The following is a 15,250-nucleotide window of genomic DNA, read 5'->3' as shown; positions in this document are numbered from 1 at the left end:
AGATATATACATATATATATATATATTTATTTATAGGGAGAGAAGAAGATAATGTATACATATATATATATAGTTCCTATTCATTTAAAGTCCTTATGTATCTCTGTTTCAGATACTCGTTCGTCGTGATGCAATCGGTGTAAAGATATATATTACTTGCATGTATCCGTCGAATTAGCGTCAAGACGAGAATTTCGTTATACTTTCGATGATCGTTTTCGTGAAGTCAAGGATCAAGTCTTGAAATATTCTCCATTGATACGACGCCTCCTTTTCCTTCTCAGTTTAGGACATTCGACGTAATTCGAATACACATCGGAGTTACGAAGACAAAAGTAAAATAATTTAAACGCGTGGGATATATTATAGGAATCTCTTCTCCCCCATTAATTTAAATATTCTTCTTTGTCTACTTGTCACTAACGGGTTAGCGATGTCAGTTCGCGCACACCCATTTTTTTAATAATACACTTTCATGTGGTCATCATAATCAACGTTTTCACGTCTTCTTTTTCGCTAACTATGGATATTATAGGACAGTGCATGTACTTTACAATGAACAATGTGAATGTACATATATATGTATATATACAATATACAAGAATGCATCCGAAACTATCGCGCTTTTATTTCTTCTCAAATGGCGTTAAATTTCTCTCACAATCAGTGAAAATTCAAGTGAAATTCTATTTATTTGTAGATTGTAGTATTTTAATTTTTAACAGCGTGTGTTTTATATTTGTAAAATTAAATATTTAGTCAAATAAAAAAATTAATTAGAAAATGGAATTATTTCGAGAATCATCAATTTTATGATTTTGAAACACTCATTTTAAGATCAGATCGAAAAGACTCGATAGTTTCGTTACATTTTATACAGTCAAAATGACTATTTTCATCACTTTAATTATTTCGCTATTAGTTGCAAAAACTTTTGCAGAAATTTGACAAATCGTGCTGCGCAATCCCGCGTAATTTTTAGCACAATTTAACTTATTCACGGACACTGATTAAGTAGTATTAAGTATCGATAAGTATTACATTGAACGCTAGTCGCAAAAAGTTATCTCTTTCTTAGTCCCTTCATCGAGATTTTTTTTCGTCAAAAGAAAGTCCAAAGAATCATTCGGCGCTAAATAGAATTTAACATCGTTTTGATAGTCAGAAAATTAAAATAAAATCATTTTAAGATTATTTTAAGAATAAAAGCGATTCAAATAAAATTATTCAATTTTATATCAATAATAAAAAGCAATTAGCGCCAGATCGATAATCTTAATAAAAATTAAACTCAATTCTTTAGTTTAAATAGCTTTAGAAACGAGAATGATTTATATTAGATTAATCTTTCTGTCCTCTCTCTTAACATCGATAAAGAATTTAATTTATTCTCATTAGATAATTTAATAGAAATTACATTTCGTCAAGACGTAATTTAATAAAAACGCGTCGATCTGTCGATGACGTCGAAGAAACTGAGAAAGGCGACTACCCGACGTGACTATTTCGTGCGCTCGTTGATCAATTAAGTATTATTAGAGAAGGCCTATCTAAATGAAGCGCGGCCGGAAACGGGGCTACGCGCAAAACGTGACATGCACACGACATTTAATGCAATTAGAATTATTTTACATACGCTAGCGCTATGTATATATATATTTTTTTTCGATGAGATTCGGTAAGATCGCCGCGTATTTTTGACATTGAGTTTTTCGGGTTGCACTCCTCGTGTCACGATTCAACTTTACTTGGTGTTATCGATTAAGTGGTAGTGGCATCTTGGACCAGTAGGCCTTAAAGACGATACAAACGCGCGCGAATGTGTACGAATATGTGTCTGTATGTCTTGCATGTGTGTATGTACGTAAAGATTTTCGCGCGAGACTGGAAAAAAGAACGGGGTCCCGATCCCCGAAGGAAATGCAATAATACTCGCGACATACTCGTCGTCGTTTTCTATTATCAAATACACATATATATTATATAACCATAATAAAAGTCGGCTATCTATTCTAGGCTACTCTAGATTCACCTATATCAAGCAATAAAATTATATATGTACCTACTCTTATTCTTTCCCTATTAACGACAATGCATGTAGAAAAATGAGCCTCTCGCGTCTTTGGTTAAACGCGAAGCATTTAGAAAGTAGTCTGGCAGTGGTTTCGTAGATGCTTCGACCTTAGCCTCGGACCAAATTTTGATTTTTCCCCCCCTTTTTCTTTGCCATTTTCTTACTTTTATTTTCTTCTTCGTTTTAGACGTGGTTTGTAGTAGTTGCGAAAAATTGAATCGGAATGACGTTTTACTCGGGACTTGTGTCTCATTGAGCTACAGTTTTTTTTTGTACCGGCAATTTTTTTGAGAGATGCACAGTGTGCTCTGTTCGGCGAGCTCGACCGAGCTCAACAGGTTGTCGAATTCGAATTTGAGCAGCTTTCGCTGCTGTATGCGACCTCCTTCAAACGCGTACATACCTGACACATAAACTCGCACGTTCTACGCTCAAAAATTCATTCGAAGAAAAACCTATCCTTTGGCATTATCGCATTTGGCTTCATCATCGGATGACGAATAGTCGTCGCAGTCCACATAATAATCATCAGCTTCAGTAAAACTTCCTTTTCCATCCGATATGAACGATCGTCATCATCATCCTCTTCTCCTTAACGACTTTCAGAGTGCGCGGCGCAAGACAAGAGTGACTGCCGCAAACAATGGCACAAGAGTAGTATGTTCTTTAAGGTAGTGTCGTTTAGGTCACTGAGAAGTAAACTAGAGCTCTGCTTCCGCAAGGCAATGGCATTAATTCCCGTCGTTTTAGTTCACGAGTAGATGGTAATCACCTCCCGTCCGCTACCCCGCACCATCAGTACCCTCTCTAAGCCTTCGGTGAGCACCTCGAGGAATTCCATATCTGATTTTAAGCAGTCAAAGAAGTTTAATGGTCTTTTCTATTTTTTATTATATTTTTCTATAAATTAACTATAAATTTTTTTTACTCTGGAATTTATCTTTTACTTATTAGATTATAGCTAATAACACAGGCCTGTGAAAAAAAATTTCTTTAACGATTTTAGCTGTTTTTAATTCATAATAAAAACAAAAATCATATCGAAACAAAACAAAATGCATTTTTAAACTAAAAGTACTTTCGTGTGAACGAAATTTAGAAAAGCTTTGTTGTCGTACTACATCGTGAAAACACAATCATCATTTTTAGCTTCCTCGACATTATTTTTCTTGAAATTGTGACGTGATAGCCAATTATGAAACAATGAATTCGTATTCAGTACACCAAAATATAAAAACTAGCTACAATTCTTAAAAAAGTTTTTTTCTTTATAACAAAATGATAATTTTTTTAAATTATGCATATTTTTGATCAAAAGGATACAATTAGATTCACGCTCCATTCTCGTGTCTCGCGGCGGTCCGGGAAGATTCAGGATAACCAGTTGAGCCTCACTGCTCATTTTACGGATTACTTCGTTCAGCTTCAACGAAGTATGCATACGTCTCACGTCACCCTCGTCGCTGTTATAGAATTATTTGTTAAAAAACAAATCGTTGTTGAAATCAAGAAGAAATAATCTCGATACTCACGGTGTAATCGTGGGTTTCTTAATCTCCGGACTTTGGTTTTTGTTTTCCTGCGCGTCGTTTTCTGTCTCTTTTGCCTCCGCCTCCTTCGCTTCCTTCTCCGTATTCTCTTTATTCTCCGCTTTGGGCGAGCCGCCAATCAGCATTGTCTCTTCATTATTCTCTTTAGCTTCGTCTTTATTGTTTGCGTCCTCGGCAGCGTCCTCTTTATTATTTAATTCGGTTTCCTGCATCAGCTTTGTGTCGTCGGTTATGTTTGTACTCTGGTTACCCGGCTCTTGGAATCTCACTTTCGTTGGCACTTTGGCATCCACGTTGTGATGGTGATCTACAATCGCCTGTACCTGTATCATGGTAATGCGATTGAGCGAATAAGAAAATACTTTATCCCGTGGTAGGAGACAGTCAGTTGAGAGGTAACTAATCTAGCATCAAAGCACTATGGCCATAAAATCAATACTATATCTATGTAAGCGATCGTGCCAATTAAGCTGAAACTGAGAAACGCGGGGAGTTCCTGAGATCATCATGGATAGGAAGAAACAATCTGGCGTGATCGTTAAATAAAATAATATAATATCCAAGAAGTGTCTCCAAGAATTGTCTCCAAGATTAGTATTGAATATCAAAAGTTAAAAGTTTAAATTTGCAAAGCAGAAGTTTCAAGCACTTATCTTTCACACTGTATCTACTATTTCATTTTAGAAATCAACTTTTTGCAAACTATATTCTATAATATAATATTTTTAATTTAAAGTTTTATAATTTAAAAAAAAATATTTAATTCATTACACTTGTAAAATATTAATTTGCGATCCGCGATTGTTTCTCCCTTTTGATATTAAATGGGAATAGGAATGAGAATGTTACGTGATATTATGAGGAATTCACAATATAAAATTATCGGTGCAATGGAGAGCAATGACGGGAAAGAGGCATACATGGAACTCCGGGGGTAATCTGACAAACCAGAGGTAATTTTTCCTCGGCGGGTACCTCGTTGAAGTCCACCAATCCCTGCACCTTTATCCGTGAGGAGCACGTAACAAACAGACACACACCGATCAGTATCACCGTCACCATTTGTTGTTAACTTAACATTATGCCTGTACATATTAGTATAATAAATTTTCCCCCTTTATCCAGAATTCAACACTTACCACTCCTAGTGACTGCTTCTTGTTCAGTTGCAACTCGCGTAGCATCTGATTTCTTTGCTCCATAATCAAAGTGCGTTCGTATGTGTACGCGGAGATGTCGGTATTCGTCTGCAAACAGATCAAGACGCGGAATATGAATTTATCGAAGTAATCACGATATTACGCATTTTTTATTATTAAACATTTTAAATTCATTTTCAAAAAATATGACTTTCTAAGGAATTTAATCCTTCCTTATATAATATTAAGATTACTGTATAATGAGATTACCATTTCGACAATCTCGACTTCCGCCTCGATTCTCAGGTCGTACAAGAACTTCTTTAAATCCTTCTTCATCTGTATTGAGTTGTCCTCCATTTGCGCGACCGTAAAAATCCTCATCTTACAGTTCTTCCAGGTACGCTGTTGCTTCAGTAAGAACGGCAGTAGCATTAATAGGCCGCCATCATGCACGATCCACCAGACGTCAATGTTGCCGATTATTTTCTCGCTAGAGTCCGGGAAAAAGTTTATGCCTTTGGGCACTAACAATGCCATCTTCGCGGCTGCGACGCTCCTTACGGTCTGCAGAAAGACTCGCCAGGTTCTATCCTCTTCCGATTGTCGCCAACCATAAGGCCAACCTAATATCACTGTATTCGGTTTTAGTCCGCCAAGCCCAGTGTTTTGTATTAATGAGCTCAGCCCTTCGACAACATTTTTCGCAACGAGAACATCGACGAAGCCCTTCACTCTTTCTTCCGCCGCAGTTTTCTTCAGGCTCTGTTTGGCTGCTAGTGCTTCACCCGAGTTCTGTGTATAGTCACCGGCGATACAGCTGACGCTAATGGTGAGACCCTTGCCAGCCTTAAGCTGACTAGCGAATGCGAAGAGCTTGCGATATTTAGGTACCAAGTCATCGGTAAGTTTGGCGAGGATCAGGATCTGTGGACGCCAGTTCTTCGTATGTGGTGGACCCTCTTCGAGCCTGAGCAGTGAGTATCTGGCAGCGGATAACGCCAGACCGCGAATACCGTCACCCCATTCCTTCTCGGCACCGCGATATTCGATATACTTGTAGATACAGCCGGCCATACCCATCGCTAGCAATGCGTAGTACCAGCTAGTCATGAACATGATAGCGATGCAAAGCGACAGGCCAAGGAACGACAGGCTCCAATGATAATATTTGAAGCGTGGCCGCCAATTTGGCGTACGCAGCAGGGTCTGCAGCGCACAAGCAAGATTGACAAAGCCGTAGCACATGAGGAAAAACATAGATAACAGTGGTGCCAGGTAGTCCACATTGCCAAGTAGGATACCGCACTGGCAAATTCCCACAGTGAGTATCAAAGCACGAGTAGGTTCGCCTCGACTGGAACTGGTAGCGAATGGCTTCAGGAAGGGAATGATGCCATCCTTGGCGATTGCCTGTAGTAATCGCGGTGCTCCTGTCAAAGATTGCAGACCGGCACCCAAGGTGGACAGAAATGAACCGATCAGGATTACCCACTGATTCGGCCAAGCCATATTTGCCACCACCAGCTTACCGCCGATACTCTGACCGAACTTGTCACGTAGCAGCAGATTGTCAACAGTCCCGGCAAATAGGAGGACGCTGGACAGATAGACGGTGGAGGTCGTCAAGATCGCGCAGATCGTTCCGATCGGAATGGATTTTTGAGCGTCAGCTAGATCACCGGATCGGTTAGAGCCCGCCATAATACCTGAGTATTAATGTTGTTAATATTAAAATAAAGATAAAGATCAATTAAAATATTGCTTAAATAAATTAATTGTTAATTAAGAATTTCTTATTGAATTACTTAATTCTCCATAGCTAACGGTGAGTCTATTGAATTATAAATCATTCAATTATAAATCTTTTTATAACAAATGTCAGATAACTCAATTTTCTTTATGTTATATCTGCAAATTTGAATTATTCTTTTAATTATTATATTTAATATTCATTCTTTCTTATACGAGTTATATTATTTCAGTTTCCTTGAAATTAATTAGTGCTTTTTCATTAGCATAAATTAAATTAAATAAGTCTTACAAACCTAGCGTCAGTAACTATGTTATAGATTTTAGCTTCGGAGGTTTAAATAGAACTTATCGTAAGGACGACATGAACATAACGCTGCTGTTAATTTGCTTACCCGTCACGGAAGGGAAAAATATGCCGATGAGAATAGTAAAGGTTGTGGTGAGATCGACCTGGATTTGGTTATAGCTGGATCCCGATAGGACATCGACGTCCTTCGGGTTATATCCGTGAGCGATTAATTGACCCTGCTCTTGGAAACTGTCCCATACGTTCTCTGTGTAGCAGAAAATAGAGAGTGTTTTTGATATTTTATGAGTGTACTTTTGTTTTAGTATATTTTATATAAGTTTTATTATTGTTACGTTAATTGACGTTATTTCTTTTCTCTCAATGATATAATTTAATTACAATCTCTCACCTAGGAACACGCCGCTCGCCAAGCCGCGGATACCGTTGGCGATGGTAAGATTATTCTCGAGATAATACGAATCGCATTTCGTGCTATTGCAGTAAATATTGTGCAAAACACCGTTGAAATTTTTATTGCAATCAGTTAAAACGTTGATGTCCTTTAATAGCCTTCTGCCGAGCAGGCATAATCTAAAACACAAAGTCTCTTTTTTAAAGCGCTCGTCTTTCAGTTTTTGTCTATTTTTCGCGATAATTGTAATCACTTATCATTGCAACATTATAATCGCAATGATATTTCGACAGTAATGACTACATAATGCGAAAATTAGTGTCGTAAATTAGTTTAGTACTTCAGAGACTCGTTGCCGTTAAAGTTTACGAAGAGTCCCACGTAAACAGCGAAGATGGATAAAATGACGCAGGCCAGTGCGACGGTGGCGAACTTGTTAACGAACTTCACGCCCACGAAGACAATAGTGCCCATTACTATCAGTAAGGCGGAACCGTATACACGGAAGTTGTTGTACATAATGCTGGCGTCTTTCGTGAAGTCGCCGAATATGCTGAGTGACGGCGCCATGTAAGTCTAAGCGAAAATTTCATAAAGTCAAAAAAAAAACACTTTTGATTCCTTTAAACCACATTTTATGTCAGACTACAGTTAACTATACGCAATTCGTGGTGATTTGCTTACTTTGATTGAAAAGAACCACCCTGCTGGCGAATTGACGCGAATGGTAAACGATAAACGTGTCCATTATACAGTAAAAAATACTTTATATTTATATCAAAATCGATCTTTGTTAAAATTTTTTATTGAATTTTTAATATATTCAGATAATTTAACATAATGTAATTATATTATATTTGAATATTTTGTCTTAAATTGACACTTCTTAATATTAAAATAATACAATTTATAATTAAATGGATAATTAACATAAAATGTATTTTAATATGTGCAAATCCTAAGATTTGAAATAAAGAAATTATGTTAATTATAAATGTTATCATAAATGTGAAGAAATATGTTTCCACAATTTGTTACATTGTTTGTGTTAATATTTGTGTTACTTCCTGACATATTCATCTTGTATTAAAGTAACACAAAAATTTCGGATTATTGAAGTCACATAAAATGTTAAATTTAAAATAAAGTTTTCAACTGTGTATAGTAAACAATATTTCTTTGTTATTTTTTTTTACATAATATTATGTAATTACTTCCTAATATATTCATCTTATGTTAAATAAACACAAAAGTCGAGTAGACCACTTGGAACACGTGTGTTAAATTTTTCAACTATTATTTGCGTATCTCATATGAATAACTCACTTCAAATTTCAAACTATCTTGAATCACGCATAGTCTGGCGTAAGCTTTACGGAATCGTGCAAAAATCTGCCGTAATACTTCACGTACAATTAACAACGTATCTTTTACATATCAGATACTTTGCAAGTATAATTAATCAAAACGTGATAATTGATAATTCTCAATTAATCTTAAAGTAACGACTATGAAACTCCGCGATACTTTCACTCCTATTTCAAAGTGTAAGTCAATTATCGCGATCAACTGATTAGCGGGAGGCCTTATTAATGTAACTTCGTTAACTAGTCGATACTCACGAGGACGATCTCGACGGCACCGATGATATACATCGCGGCGGCCAAGGTGGTGCCAGTATAAAACAACATACCCACCGCACCGCCGAATTCCGGACCTAAGCTCCTCGAGATCATGAAGTAGGAACCACCGGCTGGCACCACACCATTAGTAGCGATGGCACTCATACTGATCGCCGTCAGCATCGTCTGCGCACACGAAGAATAGCTATTTGCAATCGGTTTACATTTCCCAAAGTTCAATTCGCGAGAAACTATCTGTTTTCGGTCTCATTAAGATTCTCAAGTACCAATACCTCGATATCTTGATCAAAGAAAATCGATTTTTCAGATTAATTAGAAAATCTGCCAGTAATACTTCGTCCTCTTTATTGTTTCTTCTCTCTTTCACTTTTCTAGATTTCAAGTAAAGAAAGAAAATGATCAATAAAGAGCCAAATAAGGTTGAAAAAATGAAAACTATATTTGAGTAGCTAAAATGTATGATGCAAGTAGTTAAAATGCAAATGCTATATTCAAAAATAAAAAAATGAGATATTGAAATCCTTGGACTTCTTAGTACCTTGGCTACAAATTGAACATTTAAAACTATCCAGATAATCAAGTCTGTAGAAAGCAGATTTTTAAATGTCTGCTACACACTATGCCAACAAAATGACAACAAAATTAGATGTACATAATATTGTTGACAGACTGCTAGAAAGAACGTAACAGAATCTGCAAGCCATTATCAGATAATGTCGGCAGGATCTGCTCAGTTTCTGCCAACAATTTGCCTTCACTATGTCGACAGGTGATGTTAACAAAACACAAGCATAATGTGGGCGCAGTTGATGGCAGACTGCCGTCATTTTCTGTTCGAACCTACTGACAGTCTGCTAGAAGACTGCAAACATTTGGCTATCTGTATGTATAAAAACAATTACAAACTCTATATATAAAATTAAGAGTGAAAAGTAGATAAAGTTGTAAACAAAAAGTTAATCCTTATTTTGATACTATAACTAATCTATTAAATTTACTAAATTTTTTTAGTTTTATTTATTATTTTTTTTTACAAAAAATTTGTTTTATCAATATTTTTTTACGTTTTATATTTCTCAATATTTTATTTAAATATTTGTTATAAATATAAAAGAGGAAACAATATATTTATATTTTTTCAATAAATAACTAAATGTGATTTATAATATGCACTGTGAAAAAAAAGTTACAATATTCACAAGCGTGTTACATGTGACATTATTTTTCGATATTTATTCGTTATAAAAACATTTGTAATGGAGAAATATGCATTTCTGTGAAATATATCTTATTAATTGTAAAAAAAATAAAATAAATGGTTTATTTGTTAGAAATAAAATTTTATTTCGCCGTATTTAAATAAAGATTTATTTTAATGAAATAAATATTATATCTCACAAATAAATTTGTAAACATCTTTTTTCAATGTAATATGTAAGTTTTGTTATTAATAGGATAATAAAAATGCTTTGAGATCACAAAAATTTTAAATTTAATTCAGTAACTTACTCTAATTGTACGATTTAATTGTTTTTGCATCAATACTTCAGTTTCAAAATTAGCTAAATCCTTTCTTCAGCTACAAAAGCGGTCAAATGTATAGTATTTTAAGAAATTAGGTTTTTCATGACATTTTATACATATTTTGTTAATTAAAATAATAAAGTTTTTTTAATTTCAAAGAAAGATTTTATTGATAATTCAAGTGAAAAATTATACGAGCTTTTGTCAAAAAACATATAAAGTGGAGATAGCTACTTTTGCAAATAAGCTACTCATTTATTTTTAAGACAGAAATGAGTAAAAATGTGACTAAGGAATGATTTTGTACGTGCAAATTTCAATTGTCCTAAATCTTTCACTTTTATAAATTTTTTAGTTTTCTATTTTGGGAATAAATATAATATAATTTTTATTTTTCCAATTTTATTTGGCTCATATTAATAATCATTTTTTTTAAACTTGTAGGCTTTGTATAATCATAAGTTTTTAAATCTTGATTTATATTTCTCATGCAATTATACTCTCTAAATGAATACTCACAACGCAACAGCAACAGAGCACGATGCAGAAGCCCTGAATAGCGCCGGCCGTACCGACTACCCATGTCAGACGGATAAAGAGGATCACACCAAAGATGTTCTGGATACACGGCAAATAAACACCTATGAGAGTACCCATTCGTGCTCCGCCTCCCGCAGCCGGAGCCGGTTTATCCGGGTCGGTCGCGGCAGGGATAGTGTTGCTGTAGTTCGCCAAGCTGTTGAGCAATGTCGAGATCCGCGGCCGATCCTCCATCTCCTCCTACAAGAATTTATTTCGATTTTTGTATATCCCTCAATTGCACGTAATTACAGAATTCAGAAGTAAAATATCGTTTTTTTATGTGGAGTATTTCTTCTCTTGTAGTATTCTCGTGAATGCAATCAGGATGTTTAAATGAAATCTTGCAAAAAAATTCCTTGAGAAATTCCAAATATTTTTGTTCAAAATTTCAGATAAGATTAAACAATTTTTTAATACATTTTGAAATAAATTAGAGTGCAAGTCATGCAAACAAAGTATTATACATTAAATTAATAAAAGATTAGAATTCTATGGGAATAATGGATAATATTCATCATAGATAATATTCCGTTCTTACTTTAACACCGTGTTAAGTAATGTCTTAAGTCTTAAATATAAAAATCAATTATGAATACCGATCTATATCTATCGTTTTTTGCAATTAAAGTTGCGAAATCTACACGGAGAGAATTTTGTTTTACAATTTACTTCGAAAATATGGTAGTTGTGGTACAATATAATATTTTAAAGATTTTTACAATGCATTTCAGTAAAATTAATCAAACTTATTTTATACTTTATTGTAGTTTTATTAATAAATAAGAAAGATTTACATTAAGATTCTTGGAAATACAATGTTGTTCCACGACTATCATATTTTCAGCGTAAATTCTAAGAAAAAATTCTCTCCGTGTATAGAATAGTATAGGAAAGATTTACTACAATATAATATCAGTGAACTATTCTTTTCTATTGAATATTATCTTCTATTGTCATTCTGATTTTTTATAATAAAAACTTGCGAGATATACGTAAGAATGTACGTGAATATACGCGAATGTGTGTGCCATTTATAGTTAACCTATTGTCAACATTTTTTATTATCAAGAAAAAATGACCAAAAAAATGTTTTTAAAAAAAGAGTTTTTAGAAATTTCAGAGTAAAATTTTCCCAAAAAAATTCCAACAAAATTCCATAAAAATTCTTATATGTGTGATTCTTAATAATAAGAAATCTCCAAAAAATTTCAGATTTTCCGGGTTTTTCTAGGTAGTAAATACTCTGGCGATGTTTCAATCAAGGGGAACTTTTCTAACGTAAAGAACCATAATTTCAGGGTACGACTTTACGATTTATGTTCCGTTGAATCGACAGCTCGAATATTTTACTCGAAATTTAAGGGCAAACTTGACATTTACAAATTGCGGCCGTCTGATCACGTATAGACTTTTGCTACTTCTATACGATCATGTACGGACTTTGCTACTTTTATAAATTCTTCTATAAATATATAAAGACACTTTTTCTATTTTGTTTGGTCGCGTATAGACTTAGCTGTCGGACAAAATACGAAACAATTTCGAGATTAACGATTCGTCCGATCAGTCATCGACTCTTATCACTAGTGTGTGCTTCTACAGCACGAAGCGCGACCCTCGTCCGTCGCGATCCTACAATTTCCTGTGTTTTCGATTCGTTATTATGCCAAAAGGACGTCGCAACTTCATTTGCAATTTTATTGACAAACTTTTGCGGGAAAGTGTCACGTAACTCTGTCCGCCGGGACGCTTTTATGGAAATTGTTAGTCCCTTGTCATGTAAGTTTCCACTGCAACCTCGTTATGATGGTATTACACGTTGTCGATCTAATTTCGCGACGACTACTCTTCACATCAAGCATTCCGCTTGCATATCATACAGAAAACATAGATCTCTTTATATGGAATGTATAATAATAATGTAGAATCATGTAGTAAGAAAAACGTCGGAGAACGTGAGTTAAAAAAATTTCTTAATATAAGAAGATTTTCTTTAAGAAATTGTAACGAGTTTCTGTCTTATCTCTAATCCACTGCTTTCACACGTATCTTTTTTATTTCTTTCATGGAAATTGTTAGTTCTTTATCGTGTAAGTTTCCGCTGCAATTTCGTTACCACGGTATTACACAGTGTCATCCAATTTCGCGACGACTATGTTTTTGACATCGGGTATTCCGTTTGCACATTACATAGAAACACAGATTTCTTTATATCAGATGTAATAATGTAAAACAAATGTTGAAGAATGCAAGCTAAGAAGATTTCAACATACAATAATTTTGTTGAAGCAATTGCAACAATTTTTCCGTCTATCTTTAATCCACTGCTTCCACAGATCTTTTTTAAGAATCAAAACTGTGTTTTAAGACCAATAAATAATCAGCACACAGTTTGCTTATATTGGAATTTGTAAGATTCGCATAAAATATTATTATAAGTTACAAGATCGAATATGGCATTCCTCATTTATTTACGTTAAAACCTCTTATATAGGTTCATAGAATGAACAAAATAATTATTATTGAAGTACAAAACGCCTAAACTGCCCTCCGAAATTGTACTCGTTCTCTAATTTTCTCTTTTTTTTAAATGTATTACAATTTTCGTGTTTGAAATTATTTCGATGAAATTTATAAGCGCGATAAAAGTATACTGCTATTACTTGTACAGCTTCTCAGATTTATCTTCAATTGCGGTGTTCGATCGAGTCGAACGAGAAATACGAGAGTGCCGAGAGGGTTAAAGTCGCCGTGGAGCGAATTATCGGAAGAACAGGGCACAATACTGGCCTCGCGCGAGATTCATAGATCGATAATAGTTCGCAATTTTAAACAGAATTGGGCAGATAAGAGAACTGTGCCAGACAGAAAACTCCGGCAGCTTTCTTACGGTAACAAGAAAGTAGTAGTCTTTCTTAAAACTGCAAGGAAGAACGATGACAAGAGAAAGAGTAAAAGAGAAGAGACTTAGTTCCTGAGTACGCGGCTTAACTTTCATTATGAAAGAATTTCGTTAAGAAAGCAATTCAGAAAAGGATTCTCAATGGTTACATAATTCCGTTCTTAGAACTCCATGCGAGACATTATTGAGAAAATTGCAGTCGACAGCAGAAGCTTTCGTGAAAATATTTCGTAACTTTATGAAAGAAGATGAATAATTGAGTGAATCCAATAGAACCATCGTCAACTTCGGAGAGTTAATTATGTAATATTTGATAAGTAGCAACGTATGGATCATTGTGAAAAAACATTATTAAAACATAGTGTTTAAATTATAATTATTCGTAAAACATAAGAGTAAACGATGGATTAGAATTAAAACAAAATATAGAAAATTGTGAACAGATGAATAAAGAAAATAAAGTTCTTTGCGATGAATAATTTTTAGCAAAGTACATAGTTCTGTTTGCAAACCGCGTTTTTTTTAATTACATAATATGATAATTATTATACTATGATGATTTTATTATCGAAAAATAGATGATTCTTTCGAGGAAGATTCTAGCAACTAAAAAAAATAATTAATGAAGACGACGTGACGTAGACATTAAAACGTATATATTAAGTTAATGAATCGAGCTGTACGTTCTTTCTTTCGATAAGTGAGAAAAATTCTTCTTTATCTATCAAGATATACATTGATTTTTCAATAGATATAAATTAAATAGGCGCAATTAATTTTTCAGTAGAAATAAATTAAATTAAATTAAATTAATTTAAAGACCTCATAAAATAAGATCTGAATTGCCAGAATTTTCTTGTAGAGATACTCACACTGTAGAGATACAGATTGGTCTCATATCCTGACTTCTTCTCGGAATTGGTGCTGACAATGGGATCGCCATCTCCGCCTGCGCCACCTCCATCGCCTGAAAAAAAGCAAGAAAAGAACGAGTAATTAATTATTCTGTCTTTTGTTTTGAGTTTTAAAGTTCTGAAGGGAAATTATATTAACTACCAGAAAAATATACATTGATGTATCCATTGTTAATGGGATATTAAGGATGTTCTCAAGAAAATTAGTGTTTCTTGCGAAAAATTGTATACATAGAATTTAATCACAAATTTAATAATTAAGTTTCGTCTTCATAATTTGCTATATTTTCTTTTAACTTCAACTTCTCTTTTACTCTTTCACTCTTACGTTTAGCGAATAACTGAAACATTGTGTTAATAAATGTATTCACAATGATTCATACTGCTACTCGCGTTAAATATTATATAATTAACTCTCTGGAGCTGGCGATGAATCTATTAGACTCATTCAATTATAAATCTCTTT

The 15,250-nt window shown here is 34.2% G+C and overlaps 1 protein-coding gene across 7 annotated transcripts in view; it reads right to left on the bottom strand.

The window, feature by feature from the left end:
* Nucleotides 1–1,658: 1,658 nt before the first annotated feature.
* The window catches only part of LOC108757118 (solute carrier family 12 member 7), a 95,387-nt gene continuing 81,795 nt past the window's right edge, over nucleotides 1,659–15,250 (bottom strand). For 5 of the 7 annotated variants that reach the window (XM_018501486.1, XM_018501491.1, XM_018501490.1 and 2 more), the window contains 12 exons: nucleotides 14,743–14,837; nucleotides 10,906–11,166; nucleotides 8,842–9,027; nucleotides 7,560–7,795; nucleotides 7,217–7,398; nucleotides 6,911–7,072; nucleotides 5,034–6,472; nucleotides 4,764–4,871; nucleotides 4,573–4,626; nucleotides 3,607–3,947; nucleotides 3,398–3,537; nucleotides 1,659–2,917 (listed from right to left, as the gene is read on the bottom strand). In XM_018501486.1, the coding sequence (XP_018356988.1) occupies nucleotides 2,826–2,917; nucleotides 3,398–3,537; nucleotides 3,607–3,947; nucleotides 4,573–4,626; nucleotides 4,764–4,871; nucleotides 5,034–6,472; nucleotides 6,911–7,072; nucleotides 7,217–7,398; nucleotides 7,560–7,795; nucleotides 8,842–9,027; nucleotides 10,906–11,166; nucleotides 14,743–14,837 (3,296 nt within the window). In that variant the 3' untranslated portion in view covers nucleotides 1,659–2,825. The remainder of the gene's footprint in view (nucleotides 2,918–3,397; nucleotides 3,538–3,606; nucleotides 3,948–4,572; nucleotides 4,627–4,763; nucleotides 4,872–5,033; nucleotides 6,473–6,910; nucleotides 7,073–7,216; nucleotides 7,399–7,559; nucleotides 7,796–8,841; nucleotides 9,028–10,905; nucleotides 11,167–14,742; nucleotides 14,838–15,250) is intronic. The other 2 variants (XM_018501487.1, XM_018501489.1) reach the window with 2 other exon arrangements.

Source organism: Trachymyrmex septentrionalis, unplaced genomic scaffold (genome assembly GCF_001594115.1).
Source record: "Trachymyrmex septentrionalis isolate Tsep2-gDNA-1 unplaced genomic scaffold, Tsep1.0 scaffold132, whole genome shotgun sequence".
NCBI lineage: Eukaryota > Metazoa > Arthropoda > Insecta > Hymenoptera > Formicidae > Trachymyrmex > Trachymyrmex septentrionalis.
The sequence above is the reverse complement of the archived record's forward strand: the minus strand, read 5'-3'. Positions and strand labels throughout refer to the sequence as shown.